This window comes from Epinephelus moara, chromosome 22 (genome assembly GCF_006386435.1).
Source record: "Epinephelus moara isolate mb chromosome 22, YSFRI_EMoa_1.0, whole genome shotgun sequence".
In the NCBI taxonomy this organism is placed as follows: domain Eukaryota; kingdom Metazoa; phylum Chordata; class Actinopteri; order Perciformes; family Serranidae; genus Epinephelus; species Epinephelus moara.
Window position 1 is genome coordinate 18,836,567 of NC_065527.1, and position 23,967 is coordinate 18,860,533.

Genomic DNA, 23,967 nt, shown 5'->3' on the forward strand with positions numbered 1-23,967 from the left:
CGACTTCCAACTGTCACACTGTCGTACTGTTGCACTGTCTACATTATTGTACTGTTGGACCGACCGCAACTCTCTCTGCTCACTGCTCCCTGCTACGCGCTTGGCAGCTGGGCACGTCACGGCAACATGTCAGGTGAAGGGTCATGTGACGTCATATGATGAACTGGCTGGCGGCAGGTAATTTATTATGAATTATTAATAATGATAAATGTTCTTGTGAAGGGCCGCAGGAAGGCCTTCTGCACCAACAAAAACTTGGAGGGTCAAGGGGCAAATGGGGCACGTGCATGCTGATCAGTCTGCTTTTGCAAAATGATTTAACACTGAAGTACCTGCTGTCTTACGTATGTACGATGTGTTAGAATTACTGCAGACAATTTAGAGTCATAATGAATGAAGGCTTTGTTTAGTCAAGATGTAATTAGGCCAGCTCCTGATCCTGATATAACTAACACTAACTTTTGATTTGATTTTATTGACTATACATACTGTATATATGTTGATTTGAAGTCATCTTTGACATGATTTCGTTCATGAATGTTGTATTTTTGTTGAGCACATAATTTGATTTTTGGAAATTTAATTAAAGGTCCAGCGTGTAGGATTTAGGGACATCTATTGATGGTCAGAAATGGTCATGTCTATAACTATGTTTTCATTCATTTATAATGACTTGAAAATAAGAATGGTGTTTTTGTTGCCTTATATCTAGGCTACAAAGTGAGTGGGTCTTTGTCCAGGAAGTCCACCATGTTGGTCTACAGTAGCCCAGAGCAAACAAATCAAACACTTTTGTGATAGTCACTGTAGCTCTCCTACATGCTTTGCACATGGTAAAAGTTTCAGTTTTGCATTTTCACCACTAGATGCCACAAAATCCCACACACTGGACCTTTAAAGGCGCTGTATGTAAGAATGTGGCCAAAACAGTTACTGCACTCAAATTCAAAATACTGCCGCCAGTCCTGTCCGCCCCCCCTCCCCTACAGATTCGAGGTTGCTGGACAGCGGCACGCTGGAGACTGATTTGTTTGCCCATGGGCGGCTGCCGTGGCAGGGCCGCGTCGCCGGCTTCTCTGCTGCTAACGCTGCTGCAGGGATACAGCGGAGGAGCCGTCTGCTAATGCTATGTACTGGGACACCGCTAATGCTGCTTGCCGTGCTGCTGTAGCTCAGTCGTAACTGTAACTGATGCTGAGACTCTACTGACTGCGTGACTGGTAGACGGCGGTGGGTGGCGCAACAGGCCAAAACACAAATTCAAAACATAAACATGATTTGCAGACCGTAAAATATTTTTTTAAATGCGAATATTCTGGCTGTACTATTGTTGTCGGTGAGATCAGTATGTTATATGAACATTATTCCTTAGTCTCTGTGACGTATTAGGAGGATTTTACGACTATTTGCTTTAGATTTCTTACATATAGCTCCTTTAATAATACGGTATAAAGCTTTCTCCACATTTAAATGTTGCACCAATGTTCATTCTGTTGGAAAAACGAAACAAACGGAGAATTAGGTTCCACATGACATGCTTTCTTCTGAGTGTTGTTTTCCCAGAGAGTAACAAGGAGATGTCTCTACTTCTGTAGCACAAGGGAAAAAAAACTCTTTGAGTATCCAGAGTATTTAATGGTACTTAGCGTTACCGAGGGGGATATGTGCAATACCTGAAACTGGCCTTGAGTGGGCACCATAAGCTACCTAATCAGCCTGATTTACTGTTCACCATTGATCATATCTGAATATTGATCACATTTACTGTACACAGTGTCATCAGTTATCATCTCTTCATTTCAGACTACTTGTATCACTTCACATACAAAGGTATGTGTGTGCACCTCATAGCCCACTGTTAGATACAGCGACAGTGTAATTCAAATAAGTGTCTGATCAAGCCTTCTGGTTTTTCATACCAGTAAACAACAATAATAACAAACAGATGAAACACAAACTGTGGAAAGTGTAACCATGGTGTTTTGAGTGTTTTTATTTGAAAGTTAAAGAAAAATGATGAGCTCCACATCTGAAACTGTCACAATCATTGATCTTTTCATAGTCATTGTCAACAATTGGACTCTTAAAATACTACCACTTTAAATCGAATCCAGTTGCAGCAGAAAACAATATGAGGCATAATCCAACTTGTGAGACAGAAACTCGAGCTCTGCAGCCATTACTGGAACCAGAACATGGTTATTAATATACCAGAAGTAGAAATACTACAGAGTACTACTACACATAACCACACAGGAAACACTGGTACATTTTTAGTCCTTGGTTTCAGTGAAACTAGCATCTGACGGTGGGTTTCTAACTGGTCAACACATTCCTCTAGTGAGTAAACAAGCAAAGGTTGCAGCTACTGTGTGGCATTACAAACTGCAGCTGTTGTACACAGGCGGCTTCAGGGGCCCAGGAATGTTGTAAAGCAGGATGGCAGTCAGAGGCTGCCTCTTTATCAGGATGACTCAAGGGAAATGATGCACTATTTTTTTTTTATTTTTATTTTTTTTTTGGACCTGCACAACATTTATATGTCATTGTGCCAGTGACATTTAGGCTTTAGTGTCGCTGTGGCACTTTGATGCTCTCTGCTGACACAAGTATTGCTGACTACTGGACTTAACACTTTGAGACTTTGATTTGAATGTTTTGATGCAGATTGTTTATAACTTATGTAAATGGTTGTGCATGTATTAGTCTTAAAAGCTGCATCTGAAACATAAACCCTAAGTTACATCTGGCACAGCTATGTTGTCTGGAATTGAATGTAGTAACACCTGACTTGTCTGACAAGTTGAGCAGGCCTAAGAGATCATATAGATAATAGATAATGAGCTGTTACGTGTATGACATGTTTTTGCTCCTTATAAATAAGAAGTGTTGAAATTAGGCTCAGGTCCTCATATTCTGCAGATCTCACATCAATTTTCTTGTCTTATTTGAACTGCAATGAGCTCCACGTGCATGTTTTAATGATGGAAAAGCAATAATGATATTGTCATGTCTCCTGTCTGTATGTTACTCTGTCTGTCTCAAACCTGTGACATTTCATTACTGGGGACAGATGTTTGTACCAGCCACAACCACACAACATCAGACTGCCCAGGTTTTGGTTGTCATACTCAAATCTAAACTAAAACTATCTGTACATATGATTCATGTGGTGATTACTGCTATTCCGAACTCCAGTTTCCACCATATTCCAGTATAATCAGCTGTTTGGCCTTTTAACTAGAGGCTTTGAAATAGTGTTGAGAAATGCGTCCTCTGGCGCTCCGGAGGACCGGAGTGCGTGGCGATGACTTCAAAGACTGTCGGAATTTTTAGAGCTATTATTAAAGTGTCCTAAACGACCATAAATGTTTAAATAGGAATGGGGAAGTTTAAGTGCTGGTTAGTATTCATTAAAAGCCTGCTTGTCAAATGCAAGCCATTTAAATTACTGTGTTCCACATTTATCAAACGATGCTCAGTTAAACATGGATGATTTGCTTAATTTATCTTCTTTAATGTTCCTCAACTGCCAAAGCTTGATGGGGGAAAGGAAAAACTTGGCCACTAAAAAATAAATAAATAAAATTTGTATGGGATAACGGGGTTACTCATCACACAGTTAAAAAATGGAGGCAATCCTAGAAATGAATTTTAAAAGTTTAATTTCATTGAAATGTTGTATTGAAATGCAATAACCTGACACACCTCCTCCATCGAGAGAACATAAACAGGAAAAAAATCATTCCACTGAGTGCATTTTTGAGCCATATATGACTACGAAAGAAAAATACAAAAACATGTGACAACCGGCCCTGATGAAAAAGTGACAGGCCCAACTGTGATATTTTTTTTTGCACAAAATCATATTTTTTGTTCTATTATAAACTCATTGTGTGAAAGCCTACAAGAGAAACACAGAGGAGCTATATCTACATTTTCACATAAAAAAACCCCAAAAGATTAAAAGCCTTCTGACCTCAGTGTCAAGTTTCTTACATCTGAAATGACCCTGTAGGTGACCCCCGCGGAGCAAGATCTGATGAACATGACAACCAAACCTGTTCTCCCCTATTTCATTTATATAAAGCATTCATGTCATTTTTATCTGTTCCAATATGACCATAGGCTGCAAATAAGCCAGATATCTGGAGGAAGCCTGGGAGAAAAATAAATGTTTGGCAGGTGTTTGTTTGTTTGTGAGAGCAGTTTATTTGGGATGTTGTTTTTTAATTTTTTTTGGAATTTGTTTGTGTTTTTTCTTCCCCACATGTTTTGTTTTGTACATGCAAGACCAGAAATAATAGTGTTTTGTAATCCCAAATGTGCCATATAAATGAGTGCATTTATATAACCAAGCAAGATTGTTATTTTATTTTTAATCAGTGTCTTAATATATGTTTATGTTGTATTAACCCTTTGAAACCTGGTGCATCAACACTTTTCTTGTGCTGCTTTCAGATGCCTTTCGCAAGTATTTCATTTGAATCCTGAGCAAATTTTTTGCAATTTCTTTCACAAACATGGGGGAAAAGGCAATGAGCAACCTGATAAGAAATGTCCCACAAATTGCAAAAAAAATAAATAGATTCAGAAAATTATTTTTTTTTTAATTTAGGGAAAAAACTAGGGGAAAACTAGCCTATATTTTTTTAATTATTATTACTTTTTGAAATTATGCTCTGGATTTTTAAAAATATTTTTTAAGCACTTTTTCAAAGTCTTTTCCTTCCCTTTTTTTGTTTTTTATTTTCACTAATTTTCTTGTTTTTTAAAGCAATCAAGTCAAGTTACATGCGATAGGGCTACTACGAGGTCTTGGTTGAGGATACTGGGGATTACGAGCCGTACATGAAGGCCTCATAGGATCCCTTTTTTTTTTTTTTTTTTTTTTTTTTTTGGGAGGGCTGATGTCATTTCAAAACTTAACTCACACTCCCGAGTCAACGCGGCGACTTGCTCACCTCCTATTCTCCGGTAAACTCGTCTCTTGTGTCTGACGGAGCGCACCTAAAGAAAACTGCGGGAGGTGAAATAAAACCAAAGAAGACTCAAACTTCTCGACCAGACCCGAAGCAGGAGGATCTAACAGCACAAACCCCGGGACCAGAGCCCCTCTTTCTGCGGGCAAAGGCGGCTCAACTTTTTTTTTTCTTTCTTTAAACTGCAACCATATAAAAATGAATCGGAGCTTTAATAAGTCGCAGCCGCTGCGGAATGCGGATTGTAACGCTGTGGAAGTGAAAAGCAAGGTGAGTGTTGAGGCTTTGTTATTTGTAGGGCTCCAAATGGGGATTTGAGCAGAAAATAATGAGTTCACATGGTCGTCCCGTAACGGAGCTGGAGCTGCTCGGACAAACTGTGTGCAACTAACACTAATTCATCCTTTCATTCACAAATCTCATGTCTACTTCATGAACCAGGAGCAGGACGCACCAGAATGTGGATGTTTCTGTAATTTGCACTGATTATCGTCTTCTTACTTCCGACCATGCACATTGTGCTGATTTGGCTCTTTCCCTCTCTGTCACGGAGCTGATGGGAAAAACTGGTTTGACATTAACAATCCCTATTTGTTACAATAAGGAGGTGTTATCTGTTGGGTCGGATGTTTTTGCCACATTAGAAGCTTTCACTGCGGGTTTGCTGCCACATAGTTTCAGCCTACTCATTGTTTTGAGGAGTTGGTGAGAGGCTGACAGTGTAATAGCTGCATAAATTAAGTTAACCAGCAAGTAAATGACCACAGTTATCTGCTCATTTTGGGGCTTATGTAATGCAGACCACCAATTTATACAGCATGTGAGCAGGCTTCACATGCATTACGTTTTCCTTATTTAAAAAAGCATCAGATACATTAAAACATTAGAGCTTTGACACCTCTGATAAGATCTGCTACAACCTATAAACTCAAAAACTTGACATCTGTTTACACAGCATGTGGGCATAGTGAAAATCCTCCCAGATAAACACACGGCACTGTATTCAATCCTGACCACAAAGTGGAACAAACAGTCAGCTATTTATAATTTTGCCACAGCCTCTCAAGGACTTCTTGTAACCAACATTTTTCTCCGGATTCCAGTGAAGTGACGACAATCTTGAGTGGCAGTCATACCTGTGTGTTTGCACATGAGTGTGTACACGCACATACGAAGGACTGGCTCCTGAATCACACACTTGACATGTCAGATTGAGATGGACAAGAGGTGACTCACTCAGGTCTTTTCTTAGGGAGAACACATACTCTGATGGTGGGTGAGAATCTATCCCAGGATGCTCGTACACCATCACTGAGGAGTTGTGGGTTGTTGTGAAGCAGGGTGGGTTTCACAGAAACAGGAGTGGTTGCTTTTAGATTGTTTGTGGGTGGAACTGACAAAAAAAAAAAAAGAAACCCAGGAGCTGCTGGGGCCAGAACAGACAGGTTTAACAGCGTCATCATCACAGCTGACTCACTGTCATACAGCGTCACATGTTTCCCTTTTTGGATCCGGACTCTTATCACGTCACTTTGTTCCTCTGGTTTTGTTATTCAAAAATCTAGAACATTTAGTCGAGTGTCATCTGGCTAAACCTGAATGATAACTCAGAGCATTTGAATGCTTGTAAAAATTCCTTATCATGTAGCGCCACTACTGTGGAGTCTCGTTTTGAATGTGTAAAAGCAGCAAGGGGGAATTTCCTGAACACACAGCATATGTGTTGCAAGCTGAAAAGACATAAATAACAAGGGGTTCATCTCAAGCCACTACCCAGAAATGGTACTTGAAATGTTCAAAATGTGTCCATGGATGGTGTAAAAAAAAACCAAGATAGAAACTTGTACAAACTTTGACTTAGCATTTACAGATATTGTATGACCCGAACGACCGAGAATCTTCACGTAAAACCAAGTAAGAGCTTCCATACAGCCAAACATGATCAGGTAATGCCAGAGATATATGTTTAAGTCCCAAAAACACTTCCCCAAATGATAGTTTAAGTTGAGCATCCACATCCGCTAGTGTGCCAAGGTGTCGTGTTGGTGTGTTTGTCGTCCGTACAGTGCAGTGTGGTGCATGTGATGTGCTGCCCGGTTCCCACTGGTTAGCGTTTGGTTTTCTCAGGGGAAACTGTTCCAGTGATAAGCTTATCAGGGATAACACTGGAGGTGTCTGGCTGCCTGTCGTGGAGCCTTGGCCAGGAGCTGGTTTCACTCACTTAATCTCTTATCAAGGACAGAGAGAGTGCGGAGGGATGTTGGGGGTGGGGTGGGATTTTTTTTTCCCTCACTCCCTTTGCATTTATCTTGACTCAACCAGATTGTCAAGTACTTTTTATTTTAGATAAAAAGTAATCAGGATATTTGCTTGAAGCCTGATCTGTACCTGTAGCACTCAAGATCAATCTCAAGCCCGCTTTTTGAAGGTCTCGGCCTCGCATTTTTACTCAGCCTTGATTCTGTGCAAAGAAGGAGTGTTGAATAAAGATGGACAAGTTCACTTTCTCATAGAAAACAAAGGAAAATTTGCCTCTGCGACACCTTTTGATTATTTATTTCTCATGGTACACTTACGCATACACACATTTATACAGTAGGTGCTATCTGTGGGGGTTTATATGAAACTGTGGATCTTTTTAGATCAATTCTAGGAGTGCCTATGATTTGCATGCTCCACATTTTATTGCATGTGTGTCATTTAGTGCAGGACTCGCACTGGTCTGGTTTTGACTTGGTCACAGCCCCTGAAAGTCTTGTCTTAGGGTGCATTCACACCAGGATAGTCCGGGGGACTCGGCTCAATTGGGCGGGGAATGCCGAAAAATTTCACACCCTCATTTGGTTCGGTTCACTTTCACACTACACTTTATAAAGCGGACCAAACCGCCTGGACAGCGTCACGCAGCTGGTCGTTTGGGGGCGGTATTGCCCGAAACGACCACTGACCAGGAAGAAAAAAAGCACGAGGAAGAAGAAAACCCAGCTCATCGATTGGCCAGGACTGAAAACGGGAATCCATCCCCTTCAGTTATGGACCTTAATATATTGCTGTCGCAGTTTATTTTCACCTTGATGCGACACTGATCCGGTGACCAATTAAATCCGCATGCCGCCATCCTCTCGCTAAACAATTTAAAAACTGCTTCTACCAGTTCGCGCTGTTGGCTTTTTTTTCTACCCAAAATGCATTGCGCTCTACGTCACTTCCTCTCTTTGGTTCACTTCCTCTCTTTGGTTCGCTGGATAGTCCATTTGCATTTCCCCCTGTAAGCAAACCGCACCAGGGTTCACTTACAAGTAAACCGAGACCCCCAGTTTTCAAGCGGACCAGGGTTCGCTTGTTTGGTCCGCACCAGAGTTCAAATGAGCGTTCACACCACTCCAAACAAACCGAACTATCCGTGGAAGCGGACCAGGGTTTTTTTAAAGCGGCCAAATAGCGCCAGTGTGAATGCGTCCTAAGTCTCGATACACTCTGGAACTTGATCTCAGTTTAGGTGGTCTTGACTACAACACTGGCCTGATACAATCCACAATAAGCTGCAGATCATGTTACATATTTATTCATCTGTTTAATGCCAAGATCATGTTGGTGTTTCTCAGGTGAGTTGTCCCCGACTTGCGGAATATTGCGTAAGGACAAATCCAAAAGACGGAAGTAGGGCTGGGCAGTGTATTGATATCAGATCAATATTGTGATATGAGACGAGATATTGTCTCAGATTTTGGGTATTGTGATACAGTAAGTGTTGTCTTTCCCTGGTTTTAAAGGCTGTGTTACACTAAAATGATGTATTTTTTCTGAACTTACCAGACTGTTCTAGCTGTTGTATTGTTTTCTTTTTCCAACTTAGTCATTAGGCCTATATCGACAACACTGATTATTTATTAATCCAATATTATTAATACAATATCGTCAAGGTGTTTGGTCAAAAATATAATATTTGATTTTCTCCACATCCCCTTGCTCTAGACAGAAGTCAGCTATGTTCCCTTTTCTCCAGTGTTTCAGAGTTCAGTGTTTCCAGACGTGTTTCAACCTGTTGACATCACCTCGCCCTGATAGGCTGGGAGGACAGGTGATGTCACGTTTGTAGTGATGTATTCTTAGGTTTAGCTTCGAGGCCCCGTGATTAATCGTCCTGTGTTCAGACTTGTTCATACCACAGGGCCCTGCGTTCTGCTTGTGAAAACAGATTGTTCAGACTGAACACAGAACACGGTGCCAAAAGAACATTCAGGTTCAATGCAATGAACGATTTTACTGATACGCAGAAGTGTAATTATTCGGTAAGTCAAGTGTGACATGTTTAAGTCTTACAGTGTTAATTACAGTTCAGCCATGTGTAGGTTTCAGTTTTCTAAATGTGAAGGACGCCTACTGAGGACTGTCAAACCCGTTAGTCAACTTCTTGTGCCATTTTTTTAATGTAGGTTGAGTTTTATAAGCTGGAATCCAAGTTACGCTTTGAAAATTGGAGTTCACATGTGCCTTTGTTGCCTTCAGTGAATCTGGCAGCAAACTACACAGCCGCCTGGCATCCCCCTCGTCCCATAACATGCCTCCTCTTAAATTCATATGTCATCTTCTAATTACAGAGCTGGTTAATGTATCCCCCGCTCTTCTTCTTCTCCTCCCAGTCAACACTGCTACTCTTTTCTGCTTCTCTGTCAGCAGTTTTCCTTTCCCTCCCTCCTCCTCCTCCTCCTCCTCCTTCTCCTTCTCCATGATCATCATCTCCTCTCCTCTGCTGTCAGCTTCCCTCCGCTGTGAGCTGATGATTACAGTTACAAACTGCACCTTCGTCTACAAATCACCACTGTGATTCAGACTCCAGGGCTGCTGCAGTTGTGTGTTGTTGTGGTTTATGGAGCTTTTGTGCCTTGGTTGTATCTCTGCTCCTCAAGTCCATTCTTGTCTATGAGTCACATGATGACCCCGCAGTGACCCTCAGCCGTGCTCTCATTGGTGGTTCGGCAACCTAGCCGGGAAAGCTGTAGCACAATTGTTCAAGTCTGTGCTCTTGAGCGTTAACGGTGGGTGGGAGGTGGAGCTGCCAGCCACTGTCATTTATATATACTGAGACAGCTGACTCATCCACCTGTATTGTTCTATTGTTCCTTTTTTCCTGCTGTTTTCTTTGTCAAAGTTACATGTGATGTGCAACTGGCATTTGTTTTGTATCTTGGCATGCAGTGTGACACGGAGCTGCAGGGTTTCCAACAGGAAATTGTTAAACTGAGGTGGTTAGCCATCTACATCCTGATGCATCTCATTTTGTTATCAGTTAAGTGTGTGGATGAGGGTCTAAACACACCAAGCCCCCAGGACCAGGAACAGCACCAGGCTTTGAAGCCAAGCTCACATTATGGGCAAACTGTCGTAATACAACTTTGGGGTTCGTCATGTAATGCCATTGGGCAGTTTGTTGACTAGTTGATTAAACGTTGCTACTGTCAGTCGGCTGCACCCAAAATACTAGCTGGTTAAACCAACAAAAATGCCATTCTAGTACTCAGGGAGTTTTCCTAAAGATTTATTTCCCCCAAGAATATTGCTTTCAATAAATGTTATTTGTTAACTTTTATTTATTGAGTTGTTGACATGTTTTAGGGGAAAGTGTCACACATTTAAAATACGATTTGGTCATTGAAAAATGTGATTAATTATTTCCAAGGGCTGCTTTGTGTGTCTGAATGTAATGCTAATTTGGTGTTGGGGCTTTGTGTTGCTTGCATGTCTGTTTGTGCTAACATGCTGTTTGTTGTTGTTGTGTTATTGTGTTGTACTGGTGCTCTGCTGTTGCTTGCTGCTTCGCATGGCTTCTTTTCTATGTTGACGATTTCCAACTGCTGTAGTGCTAAGTCTTTATACTGTCTTTGTCCAGTGAATTGTCCTGTGAATCTTTATCCTTTCATTGGTTTCAAAACATCTTGCCAAAGGACTGCAGTTGAAAATTAGCCAGCTGGCTAACACTGGCACATTTACAGAAATGCTGATTAATGTGCATTGTCCTTATAAATAAATAAGATAAATAAAATTTTAAAAAGTATAATAGACACAATATATTTCAGACAGTGTTTAAACTTATAGATTATATTCTACTCAGTTTTTACTGTTGTCTTACTTGAAGACTGACTACTGGTTTAAGTTTGAACTTTCATTTAAATACGAGTGACATTAGTCCCTACATTGGGTCCAAAAAGACTTTTTTCCCATAGATTTACATTGTGAAAGACACATCTGTAAATCAGGGGATGCATTTATTTGAGCATCTCAACCCCGCAAAATTACTGATGTCACAATCTGGGTTTGATCATTTTAGTGCGATAACATTCAATAATATATGGTATTTACTGTTTCAAACGCACCCCTCTCTTTTCCCCTGGAGTTTATTGTCTCATTACATAAAAGCATGTACATTTTTTATGATGTTAGTAGAGGTGTTTTAGACGAGGTGGCCCACTTCAGTCATAAAACACTGATTTAACAGTCTTTCATATGCAGAGGCTCTTATTTTGAATTCATTTATTTAGGTGCATGTTGTTAAATGTTGCCAATTTGCTATGCTGTCAATAACATTGGCTGTATTTGTCTGCAAATATCAAACTCTTCCTATTTGCTTGTGTGAGTGTAATATGTAAATGTATGTGTATGCTTTGGCTGCTTTGAAACCAGTTTTGAAAAGGATTACCGCTAATTCAGTTAGTGCTTGGAAACAGCTTCCCCTGTTCCATTTTGTACATAAGGTCATGACCGCAGCTGTGACAGAGCTCAGCGGACTTCCACCCTGTTAGTTTAATGTGTGCCAGTCAGATAGTTTAGATAAGTGCAAGAGGTCGGACATCCCGGCTTCCTCTTTCTGTTTGGCAACTGTCCTTTTTAATGACCCTGTCTTTTGATCTTCCCCTCTCTGCAGTATGGGGCAGAATTTCGCCGGTTCTCAGTGGACCGGGTCAAGCCCGGCAAGTTCGAGGAGTTTTACAAGCTCATCCTGCACATTCACCGCATCGCCAATATGGAGGTGATGATAGGCTATGCTGACGTCCACGGTGATTTGCTGCCGATCAACAACGACGACAACTTCTGCAAGGCGGTGTCAACGGCTCATCCACTGCTCAGGATCTTCATACAGAGACAAGGTATGTTGTCTGACAGTCCTTAAGACAGTATGACTTCCTTGTGGCTCTTTCTTTTAATAATTAAAGGGATACTTAACTGATATCCAACCAGCATTGCATTACAACAATGTGGATAGTATGTGTACACGAACTGTGGTAAACGTCTCTTCACTGAACCAGTACCCAGATCTCCCTGCTCCCTTCTCAGCAAAACTCTGCCAGATGATGCATTTTGCATCATGCATAATGTGGCATTTTCGTATTGCCCGCCACTGCAGACACAAAGATTATAGAAGTGGGTCAAGACACTGACCTGCTCCTTTCTCTCTCAAACTCAGACCAAACTGTAATGAAACGGTAAAACTAGGCAGTGCTGATCAAATATAAGCCAAGATTCTGTTACTGTATTGCCTTTTTCTCGCCTAAAATGTTGTCAGAAACAAATTTTAGTGCACTGTTTAGCTGTAATAGCGGGAGTATGTGGACAATGCTATACTATTTCCAGCACAGTGAAAACAAAGGTTGGAAAAAATGACATCAAATCGTAAAACAAGGCAGCGATGATCAAATATAAACCACGATTCTGTTACTATCAATCAGTCAGTGCATTTATTGTCACTGCACAGCCGTACAATGAAATCAGGTGTCTTCAGTGGACACATACAGCAGTTCAGACACGCAGACAGTACAAGTACACTAAAGTATTGCTCGTAGTCGTGAAATATTGCACATATACAAGATATTTCCTTAGATGTTGTTGTACATATCTTTAAGCTTGGTTATTTACCTGCTATTTACATGTTTTAGCTTACTGTTAGGTAGTAATACAAGATCATTTGTCACCACTTGGCCACTATTGTGTCCAACAGCCAAGCTCACATCACGTCACCCATCAGCAGGAGCATTTATTAGTCCGGTGCAGCGCTGTGCATTGTGGTAGTTGTAGGTTTTCAATCTCTTGAGCAACACCAAATGCCACATTCCTTGTTTATGGTTTTCTCTGGTCACGTAGCACCAATTTCAAAAGTATTTGCGTCTTTCTGCTGCATTGACAGCCTTGTTTTATGAGATGACCATCTTCCCAGCAGTGAAATACGTCTGGAAGGAGGAATCAAGCTCACCAGGGTTTTTTCTCCAACATTATAATTATAAACATTGTCTCTTGGAGCTGGTTGATAGTTTAAGTGAACATTGGATGGATATTAGTTTTCAGCTGGTAAACCTATAAAACAATGATCTCTTGCAATAACTGCATCTTGGGCTGCAATTATCGTGCTGACTCGAATCGAGTTTCCCCACATAATATTTCCTCATCCAATTATGCCTCTCTTCCCTCTCTGGGAACTCAAGGCCTTTTTGTTTACTTCATGCAAGGCTTTCTGTGTGTGTGTCTGTGTGTGTGTTTTTGTGTTTCCTGCCCTCTTATTGGCTGGATCGTCTCAGTCTCTGTCTGTCTGCCTGGCTAAGTCCTGTGTCTTATCCAGAGGAAGGGCTCGCAGGCAGATGAAAACACACACACACACATGCACACAGGCCGGTGCCTTGGCAGCCCCATAGAAATCAGGTCATTGAGCAAAGCCTGTATCCCGGCATACCAGACATTACTAAGAGACAAAAGATCTGCATGAAAAGAGAGACTCCTTACTGAGCTCCCTCCATTTGTGTTTGTGTGTGTGTGTGTGCATATGAGTGTGTATTTGTTCAAAGACAACAGCACGGTACCCTGAATGGGAACCAGTCCTCGTCTCTCTCTCTTTCCCTCTCAATCTCGCTCTCATTGATCCCAAGTCTGGAGTGGGCCTTGACTGCCTGCCAGCCAGCCAGCGAGCATACAAATGAATCTATCACCATTCACATCTATTCATACCCTCAATCCTCCCTGGAATGCACCTCGTTCAGTTGTGTAATGAACATGTACACTCCAGGGTATTGTTTTAATTGTCGTCCAGTGGTTCAAATACAAAAGCTGGCTACCGCACGGTGAGTTATCTTGTTGCATATTTCCAGTAAGAAATGAGGTTTGGATATTGAAGAGGCCCCACCTGACGTTTTCATTGTGTGATTCACTGTCTTGAGAGCTCAGACGGCTGCAGCTGAATGAACTCTGTACAATAACTGATATGACATCAGCCAAAGATATCAAATGTAGAAATTAAAATGTGGAATTAACTAGGTTTTTATTGTTGGGTAACTTTTTTTCATTGTCTGGGAACTTTTGACGCACAAATTAATATGTGTGTCTTTAGTTGGCATCTCTCAGTGCAAAGACAGCATGCCTATAAGTTACCTTTCTCTTATTTCTCTTCTTTTTGTTTATAAGGGAATATGTAACATTTATTATATGGTAACCTTATCTTTGCACTCTTAAGGTACTTAAGGTAGCATGCAAAGTTTCCACAAGAGAATTGTCTAGCAGGGGCGATAAGGCGGCAAGACTGTGATGCATCTTGTGATCAATTGTCTAAGTACTTGATGGCCTTGCCGATTAGATATGTGCTGTGTGCGATATTCAGAGCATTAATACAGCAATAAACAACCATTTGCTATGTAAAGATACAGTAGAGTAATGGCGTCCTGAGCAAAGAATGAAGTCACGCTACCTCTGTGTGTGTTGTAATCTCAGCTTCTCTGTTCATTGTTGTGGTAGTAGACGGCCCGTCCGTGCAAGCACATTATTGCATGCAAGTGTGTGTGTGTGTATTTGGCTGGCTAGCTAATCACCTCTGCACTGCGCTCATATGGCGGTCACTGCTGATATCAGGAGGGCATAGCAGCGGAAGCGTAACGTCCACCCTCCAGTTCCCCCCAGGTTAAGTCCATTAGTTCTGTCAGTACTTTTGTCATTGTTGCGTTGTTTGTGCTCTTGTTAGTTCCTTTAAGTGATTTAAAATAATGTCATAATAGATTCCTGAGCCCCATAGTTTGTGTTTTGGTGGTTCACACCCGTACATGCAAGGATTCTGCCCCTGCCTTTTTTCTGTGAGATGTCACCCATATCCGTCTTATACATTCAGCGTGGTTGTCCCTGTTCCATGAGATGGGTCTTTACCTGTGTCACATCCCTTTTATGTCCTGCGTTCCCTTTATGCCACTTTCTGGAATACAAAAATGCCTCAAAGCACCAGAGGAACTGACACTTCTACAATGGGATCTATGTAGTGTTGTAGTCAGCGGTGTGGTGGAAGGTATACACAGGTATATGGAGTATGCCCACCTTTTTTTCTGGCCGTTTACCATGTACCCACATGTCAACCAAAAAGCCTTTGGAATATACTGTATAATAGATAGGATACATAGGAATGTATAGTAGAGTATACCCTCTATCCATCCAGCTGCCACCACACCACTGGTTGTAGTAGTTCAGTGGTGTTCATTATGTCTTTAGTTTCTGATAATGACTTTAGTTGTTCCTTTATCTCAGACATGTTGAGATGTTACATACCTTGACATGTTTCGGTGGAAACTTCCGCCTTCCTCAGAAGTGTCACTTGGTGGTGGTTGTGACGCATCTTTATCAGCTGATCTGTCAATCAGCCGATATTAGGGAGGCGTGACCGTCCTGTCAAAAAGTTTCCGCCGAAACATGTCAAGGTATGTGACATCCTAACATGTCTGAGATAAAGAACAGCTAAAGTCATTACTGGTTGTAGTATTGTTGTTTTTGTTGTGGTGTAAACACACTGCTGACATGGTGATGTGGTTTAGGTGAATGTGCACTGTTGTGACTGATGCTGAGGCAGTCTGAGCTGTGCACTGTTGTGACTGATGCTGAGGCAGTCTGAGCATCTCCAGCCTCACTGCAGTCTATTGTTCGTCGCCAGACAAAGAGGTGTGTGTTTTACTGTGAGTACCTCATGTCTCAGAAGAGCTGACCCGCACCCAGTATGCTACATACACGAGAAAGTGTGTGTGTGTGTGTGATAATGACTGTATCAGTCAGTGCCAGCCTGTTAGTACAGGTCATTAGTGGTGTCACCGTGTGTCTTCACTGTCTCGGTCAGCAGACCACCCCAGATGAAAGAAAAGACTTCACACACATATAAAGACACTGTGACTCATTCCTCAGCCACAGAAGGGACATTTTGTGTAGTAACTTAAACTGGACTGCTCTTTGACATGCATATGAGCGTGAAGGGGGGAAAAAAAACTTTTAATTGGGCCGCTCCCCTGACAGCTCAGCCCATAAAGTTTATATGTCTCTTTCTATTTGCACTGAAAAGCAAAAAAAGTCACCTCACAGTAAATTTGAAAAGTTGTTACAATGATTAAAACTTGCCTTTTTTCAAAGATGTCACATAGAACAGGATGTGAAACCCCCCAAGTTCATGGATACATTGTACAAAAAGGCTTTTATAAGAGTTAAAGATGAAACACACTGAGAGATGAGAGGGGAAAAGGGGGGATTTAAAAGGAAAACTAGGAGAGGAGGGGTCTGCAAATTTGAATCAGAGAAAGCTGGAAAGGAAGAAAGAAAATTTACTAACCTTACATCCTTTGTATTTCATTTTCTCAGTAGGATCAGACAAGCAGCACGTTTCTGTGACTGGCTGCGTGTGTGTACATTTGTCCACATAACAATAGGTATTATAACACGTCTCTTTCATCTACCTGACACCCCCCTTCTGGGCTTAGATTGCCATTGTTGGTGAGATCACTGGAGCACGTGCGGCAGTTGTGTGGCGACACAGCAATAATCCAGCCGATGATACCTGTTACTCCCTGTGGGGGATGATGGCGGCTTGTTTAATGATGACTTCACCTGCAGAACAGAGGCTCGCACTTTGTGGTTAATTCCCAACAACATACAATATCCTGTGGGTGTAGACGATTGCACATGCTTGTCTTCAGTCAGAGCAAGAGGAAATTAAAGGATAACACCCTTTTCAACCAGGAAGTGCACTGATACTTAAAACACAAGCGACTTCTATCCACATACTTTGGACGTGCCTCTCTCTGCATAACTTTTGATTGGAAATATTTAGTTAGTTGTCTCTGTCAAACTATCTGCAGTTACTGCCTTATTTGGAGTCATCTGCAATATCATATTATATTTTGTGTAGACCTCTGGTTCTTGCCAAGTGCAAATCGCCTGCTCCACCGACCCATCACTCTCAGATTAGAGACATCTTCCACACAATTAGGTGTACGCTGAGAAGATCCATCGCTAGTTTCAAGAGGACATGGGTACCTTTTTTGCATATGCTAATGAACTGAATTTCACTACAATCCCAGACAAACAAACATAGTCCCTAACTAATCAAGTAAAATGATTCATTTCGTGTTTTATTGTTGCAGAGTAAAACACACATTTAGGGCCTGTTTATATGGTTCTGTATATTTCTGAAAATGGGTATTTATCTATCTGTGTTTGCACCTGTCGTTTACACGTAACTGGCGTTTTTCCCAACGAAAACAGAGATTTTCAAAAACGGCTTCCAAACTGAAAGTTTTTGAAAATATCTGTTTCTATGGAGACGTGTAAACAGGATAAACAGAGATTTTGGAAAACGATGACATTGCAGCCCAGTTCACACATGCCCATTAGGCGCCCGGGAACATCAACAACAATGGCAGATATATGCCGGGTTGTTTACGTTTTGTTAGCACTTTTGGGACTACTTACGAGCTTTCAAATGAACCTAACACTGCTGCATCAACATCACTGCTACATCGGCGCACAAAGACGTCTGCCGTGCCCAATATTAGTAAGTGCATAGCAGCTAACTATGCTACATAAGGTTAAAATGTAGTTTATCATTGTTTTTATCACTAGCGCAGATAGGGAAACAAATCACTGTGCATGCGCAGGACGTTATTCTATGGTGTTTGACATATGGTGTATCGCCACCTACTGGCCTGGCATGCTAATTGCAGCAAAAAGCTGCCGTTTTTGTGTTTTCGTGTAAACAGGGATATCATTTTCACAATTGATCTGTAAACCCAGAATTTTTTTTATACGGGATAAATAAAAATCCATTTTTATTTGTATCGGTATCCGTGTAAACAAGGCCTTAGATGTTAACTTCTACAGTTGCCCTGTTACTACATGATTTCTTAGTTCTCACAGGTGACCGATTCAGTTCGTATTTACGTTCTCGTAAAGTGTTCTGTGTCTTTTCTTTGATCTTCTGTTTTATAATGATTTACAGCCTTATTTGAAACTCGGTAGAAATCCAATAAATTAAGTTAAAAAAAATAAAACATGGGTAGAGTTGCTCGAAAAAAGGACAGAGGTATTGTTGTAGTCTTAAAGTAAAAGCTTGAGATTGAAACGGCCACAATGCCTCTCTACATTTTGGAGTAACTCACTTTTATTTTTAAGAAATCTGTTGCTTTGTCTTGCCATTACTCCTAGTTGTGTCTGTACACAGTTGTAAATGGAGATTCTTTCTCACATCTTCCACTGAATTAAAAGTTGCCCAATTTAGATAAATTAGAAATGTCCATTGGTACTGTGATTAATTGAGTGATATCCTCTTATGAGATAATCCTCTAAAGAACTCTTATTGGCAGCTACTCAGCAAGTCTTACTTTGTCAGCAATGCAAAGCTATTAGTAGGTGTATTGAGCTCAGTTTGGATCTGTTTCACATCAGCATGGTGCACTCCATTAGATGCAAATTGATAAAATGTTTAAAAATAGAAAATGCCTCTTATCTGGTTGAACACGCAGCAGAAAGGAGCCTTTATATTAAGCCGTTTACATAATAACTTAAATCCCAGGGAGCCAGTCTGTTTGTAATGTAATGATTAACACAAATAATAGATGGAGCGAAAACTTATCTTCGACTTGGATTTGTCCCAGTGCTCCCATTAGTAGTAAAATAAAGATTAGTCCAGTTTAATGCTGCATTACATCTGCAGCCTCTACTGTTTTAATTTCAAGCTTTACACAAGGTGACCTTAGGAGCCGACGGTGTCAAAACCTGTGGTGAAAAATATCAGTTTGTAGACAGAGGGGGAGGGTAGTCACCTCACAGGGGGGAGTTTTGCACCGGGACACTTCTACATCTCTCATGAAGGCACAATCAGGAGGGGGCGAGGAAGTGATGAGAAGAAATGGGACGCATCAAAAGATCTGCGAGCAAAGGGGAGTGAGCGAACCAGCTCTGTATGTGGAGGTGGACTCCTCGTCTGGTTGAATGTGTGGGTGTGTGTGATTGTAGTGGTTTAGTCATGTGTGGTCAACTGATGATTGATGTGAGAGCGGGGTCACATGTACATTTCTGCACTTTTAATTGCTGTGTGAGTTTCTACGTGTTCATCCAGAGAGAAATGATAGGATATTCTAACTCATGCACCCTTATATTGACTCAGCTTTTAGCTTCCTGTTTAGTGCATTTGGTTTCTGGACATTGTGATCAGAGGCACATGTTGAAGTTATTCAGATAGGTAGTCTGACGTTTTGTCAAAGGTTTATAGTGTTTATCGAGGGAAACTACTGGAAGAGTACTAACTGTTCATTCATACTCTGCCTCTTGTGCAAAATGATGCAAATTAGGATATAGATAAGAGAGAGGGAACACTGCCTACATAGTTATTTAGGCAAGATAACTCGGACAGGAAACCAGCCACTGACTTTAGAATTTCCACATTTCACCAGCAACTTTTACTGATAAAAGATTAAAGACATACTGTAAACGATCCCTCTTAGTGGTGAAAACATTAGAATATATCTAATCTGTTCCCACAAATCTATTTCTGGAGTGTGGCCGTGAGTGAATGCTGTTAATGCGCTAAAAGGCTTTTAGAGCTGGCACGGTCTGACACAATCTTAGCAGGCGTTGGTGTAGCTACTAATTTCCCACACTACTGTACTGTAATGACTGTAGTAATCTTGATAATAGTCTTTTATGATTCTGTGCACAGTGGAGCACAAGCAGGGTTCAAGTAAGGACATGGGTATTAAAGGTCCAGTGTGTAGGATTTAGGGGGATATATTGGCAGAAATGGATTATGAAAGTATGTTTTTTTAGTCTATAATCACCTGAAAATAAGAATTGTCGTGTTTTCGGTACCTTAGAGTGAGACGTTTATATGTACATAGGGAGCACGGCTGACTCTAAATGGGAGTATTATTGGAATTAGTTAGCCATGTAAACAGCTCAGTAGGGCAAAACCCAAAATATTATGTGCATGTAAAATTACTCACTGATTTGTAACCTTTAACTTCTTTATTCAGTGTTTTTACCCGTTTTAATCGCCTAGTCTGTTTGTTTTGGAGAGGAGGAGACCTCTGCAGATGATTCAGCTCCCAGTAAAAACCTCCTGCATGATGAATACTGAAGAAATCCCAACCTAGATGCTAGATGCCACTAAATACCCCTAAATCTTACACACTGCCCCTTTAAAGTCAATTTGTATTTTACCTGTAATTACACTAATGGTCGACAAGAAAATTATCCTGATCCAAGCAAAACACAGGCCTGCTTATGAAAGCTCAATTTTGGGGGGGAAAATGGAGTTGTTTTTGTAGACAGTGCCAGTGGCCTGCACACAGACTAAACTTTCAACAAAGAGAAGACACCCCTGTTTGTCAAAGGGCTAAAAGTTTAAATAAATAGAGCAGAAGAGGTAGGCCAAGGTCGTGTCTGTGTGGTTTCGTATCTAACATGCTGAGTACAGGGGGTTTTCAGCCCCGGCAAACCGACCGCTCTCCACACCTGTGAAAACTAGAGGGCCGGGTATTAACATCTGCCAAACTAAAGAGAGATGTGGCACCACAGCACAAATAGAAAAAAACGCCAGAGTAAAACAGCAGCTACGGCAGTAAAAGCTGACATCCAGACCAGCGCTGTTTCGCAACAGCTTGGATCGCACAGTTGCTTGGAGATCAAATAAATGCTGCCGTTATTGTATTTCTACGGCTGCCCCGACTGTCTGCACTTTGCCGACTTCCCACACTTGGCTGTCTCTCTTTTTCTTTGTGCCTCAGTGAGATCAGAAATGTGTTGTTAACAGAACAAAGCTCGGCAGGCTGAGAAAAGAAAGGTGTCATTTACACCGATAACTGTTGTGGAAGAGTTGAATGCAGCTTGAGCAAAAAAATTCTAATATGTTTTAGTGTATTTGTCACTCGTCACTGGAGTACTTGAATATGGAAACTACTTAAAATGCCCATTTCTGATATAGAGATATGGATGATGGGTAGAACCTTGGCCTAAACCAGACCTGACCTGAGCTTTCTAACTATGGAGTCACGCTGGAGCTCTGGTCAATCATCAGCCGCACTCAACACACTTTTTTTCCAGGGTTTTGCATAGAATGTGGTTCCTAATGATCAAAGAGATAACATAAGGCCGAATAACTAGTCTGTGAAACAGACACTCTGCTGTCATGGTCAGAGTTTAATGCCTGAAATGGTTTACAATCCAAATGTTGAAATGGAGAGGATGTTTAATGGGCTTGTGTTTGTGTCTGGTTTCTCTTATTTCCTCTTATAAAAGAATATGATTGCAAGCAGACATCTAATTTCTTCAATCTTGGTTTTGAACTTTTGAAGCTTGAATTCTTAAACCTTTATTTTCAGACGCTCTTTGTTTTAAAGGAGCTGTGTGTAGGATTTAGTGGTGTCTAGCCATGACGACTGCAGATTGCAACCAGGTGAAAGTTCTCCCATGTGCCAAGCGTGAACTCCCGGTTAGGATTCCTTTAAAGTTCATTGTTCACAAGGTTTTTACCGTGAGCTGAATTATCAGCAGAGGTCTCTTCCTCATCAAATCAAACAGAAAAATACTGGATAAAGCGCTAAAAAGTGAGTGGACGATCGGCTGTTGCTGAGTGAATGTGACCTATCGCAGAATCACTGAATTTTATAATGGCACTGCACAGAAACTGGATTGGTTGCATCACAGCCTGACACCTGATGTGCCTGATAAGGTCAGTATCGGCGCCAATACCTATCCAGTGTATCAGATAAGTGCATCTGTAATTCTTATTACATTCTTATTCTTATACATTACATATATGTGATGTAAAATGCCTCCTTATACATCCATAAAGCAGCTGTTATACATTAAGAGCCACAGTCTCTGTTGAGTTGCTCTCAGTCTGTGTGCTGTTGTAGTGGCCGAGTGCAGGGACATTGTCAGCACATCTGGCCACTCTCACACCATCGCCAAGGGGCTTCTGAGAACACGTGGTGCATGTGTGTGTATGTGTGTGTTGTGTACTCTTGTCCACATGCCCTGTTCACTAGATGGGATTGTGTGGCAGATGTGTCAACATGCCAGTGCTCAGTCATGGTAGCTGTAGGTTAAAGCTTTGACCCCACAGCATTTGATCCATGTATACAAGAGGAAGAGCCACCTCAGTAATTAGTGTTTGCTCTTTATCCCAGTCAGACCTCCCAAAGCTGATTTAGTCCTCTGACACTGGAACAGAATAGCTCTCTTGTTTAGTATACATGGTTCAGAATTTATTCATGCCAACGTGCAGCTTTTTCTGTTTTGTCTTCTGTGCGTATTTCAGTGGATTATAAACCTGCATGCCAGCCACGTAATCAAATACCACGATGGGCAGAAAGCATCCTTTTCCTCATTCCAGCAGAACTATTTTGGCCATGTAAAGGCCCTGCCTTGTTGCATTGCCTCAGTGTGCTCTCTTTGCACAACATCAAAGTCATTAAGAGTGAGTCTGAGTGCGGTCTGTTATGTTGAGGCTGCCACTACCTCCAGTCTTTGTGCTCGGTACCAGCGAGCAGCCTCAGGCTGTGCGACGATGAAGCTGGCTGAGTGAAAGGGATCACTATGAAACAACAGGCCCTACTCACTGCCTACTGCTCCTTGAAGCAGAAGAAGACAGCAGCTGTCAGATGGAGCTCATCTTTTATTTATTTTTTTTGTTTTATTTGTTACATCTCCACCCTGCTATGCTCTCCCTCTTTCTGAGCAGAGTGGTGAAAGTGTGCAGTTCCTGTCAGATAGGATGCCAGCAGAACAGTGCAACTCCTCCGTCTGATCATCTTGGTCCACATTCAAGAATGCTGTTTTAGGTAGCTGCTTGGACCGATCCTCATTCTTTTCACATTAGAGCTCAGGCATGACTCAATTGTCGAGGGCAAAGGGGGAGAAAACCACGGCAGACAGTGGGGAGTCAGCCTGACAGTAAGAAAGACAGACAGGCAGGGAGTAGGAAGGAAGGAGGGAGGACTGGGCAGGTTGAGTCCACCTCCATCCTGCGGTCTGGCTGTTATCCTCCTGTTGCAACCTGAGCCAACAGAAATCAGGAATTTTCTGGAGAAGAGGGGAAGCCCGTGCAGGCAGAGGTGGTACAGGCAAATGTCATGTACCGTGTGAGACAAAAAGCCTTTTATTAGAGCTTTGTGTAAGCTTCACGCAGATACTTTGATGACACATCTGGGTCACATTCAGAGGGCAGCAGCAAGGGAAAATCCACTGCCTTTGAAAACATCTCAGGCAAGTGAGGTGTTCAAGGCCTCGTCAGTGTTGGAATTTTTTTCCCGGTTGCTGTGTGCACGTGCGTGTGTCACAGTGCATCTCTGCGCCATATCAAATAAATCCCTGTCTCCATACTGGGAAAGTTTCAGTGCCATAAAACCTTCTAGGTGGTGTGTGTGGGCCTCTCAATAAAACCTGTGTGTGGCCTTTTCTCTGCATGTCTTCAGACAATGCCAGCCATAGTTAAAGTGCGATGGAGACGCCTGGTGCCTGCCAGGAGCAGGACAGAGAAGCAGCAGCCATGTCCGACGGGGAGCTGCCTCCCTTTGTGCCTCTGACTGGAGACCAGCTTGGATGTTGCTGTAAACCATGTCAGCTGGCACAATAAGGAACAAACACAAATCCACACCCATGCTAAACATGCAGCCAGATGCAAGCATGCACACACACACACACACACACA

General features: G+C 41.7%; 1 protein-coding gene across 1 annotated transcript in view; it reads left to right on the plus strand.

Moving 5' to 3' along the window:
- The first annotated feature begins 4,905 nt into the window (after window positions 1–4,905).
- Window positions 4,906–23,967, plus strand: part of pard6gb (par-6 family cell polarity regulator gamma b) — a 42,565-nt gene continuing 23,503 nt past the window's right edge. Inside the window, exons 1-2 of the mRNA XM_050034954.1 lie at window positions 4,906–5,252; window positions 11,905–12,127. Coding sequence (XP_049890911.1) covers window positions 5,181–5,252; window positions 11,905–12,127 — 295 coding nt within the window. The 5' untranslated portion in view covers window positions 4,906–5,180. The remainder of the gene's footprint in view (window positions 5,253–11,904; window positions 12,128–23,967) is intronic.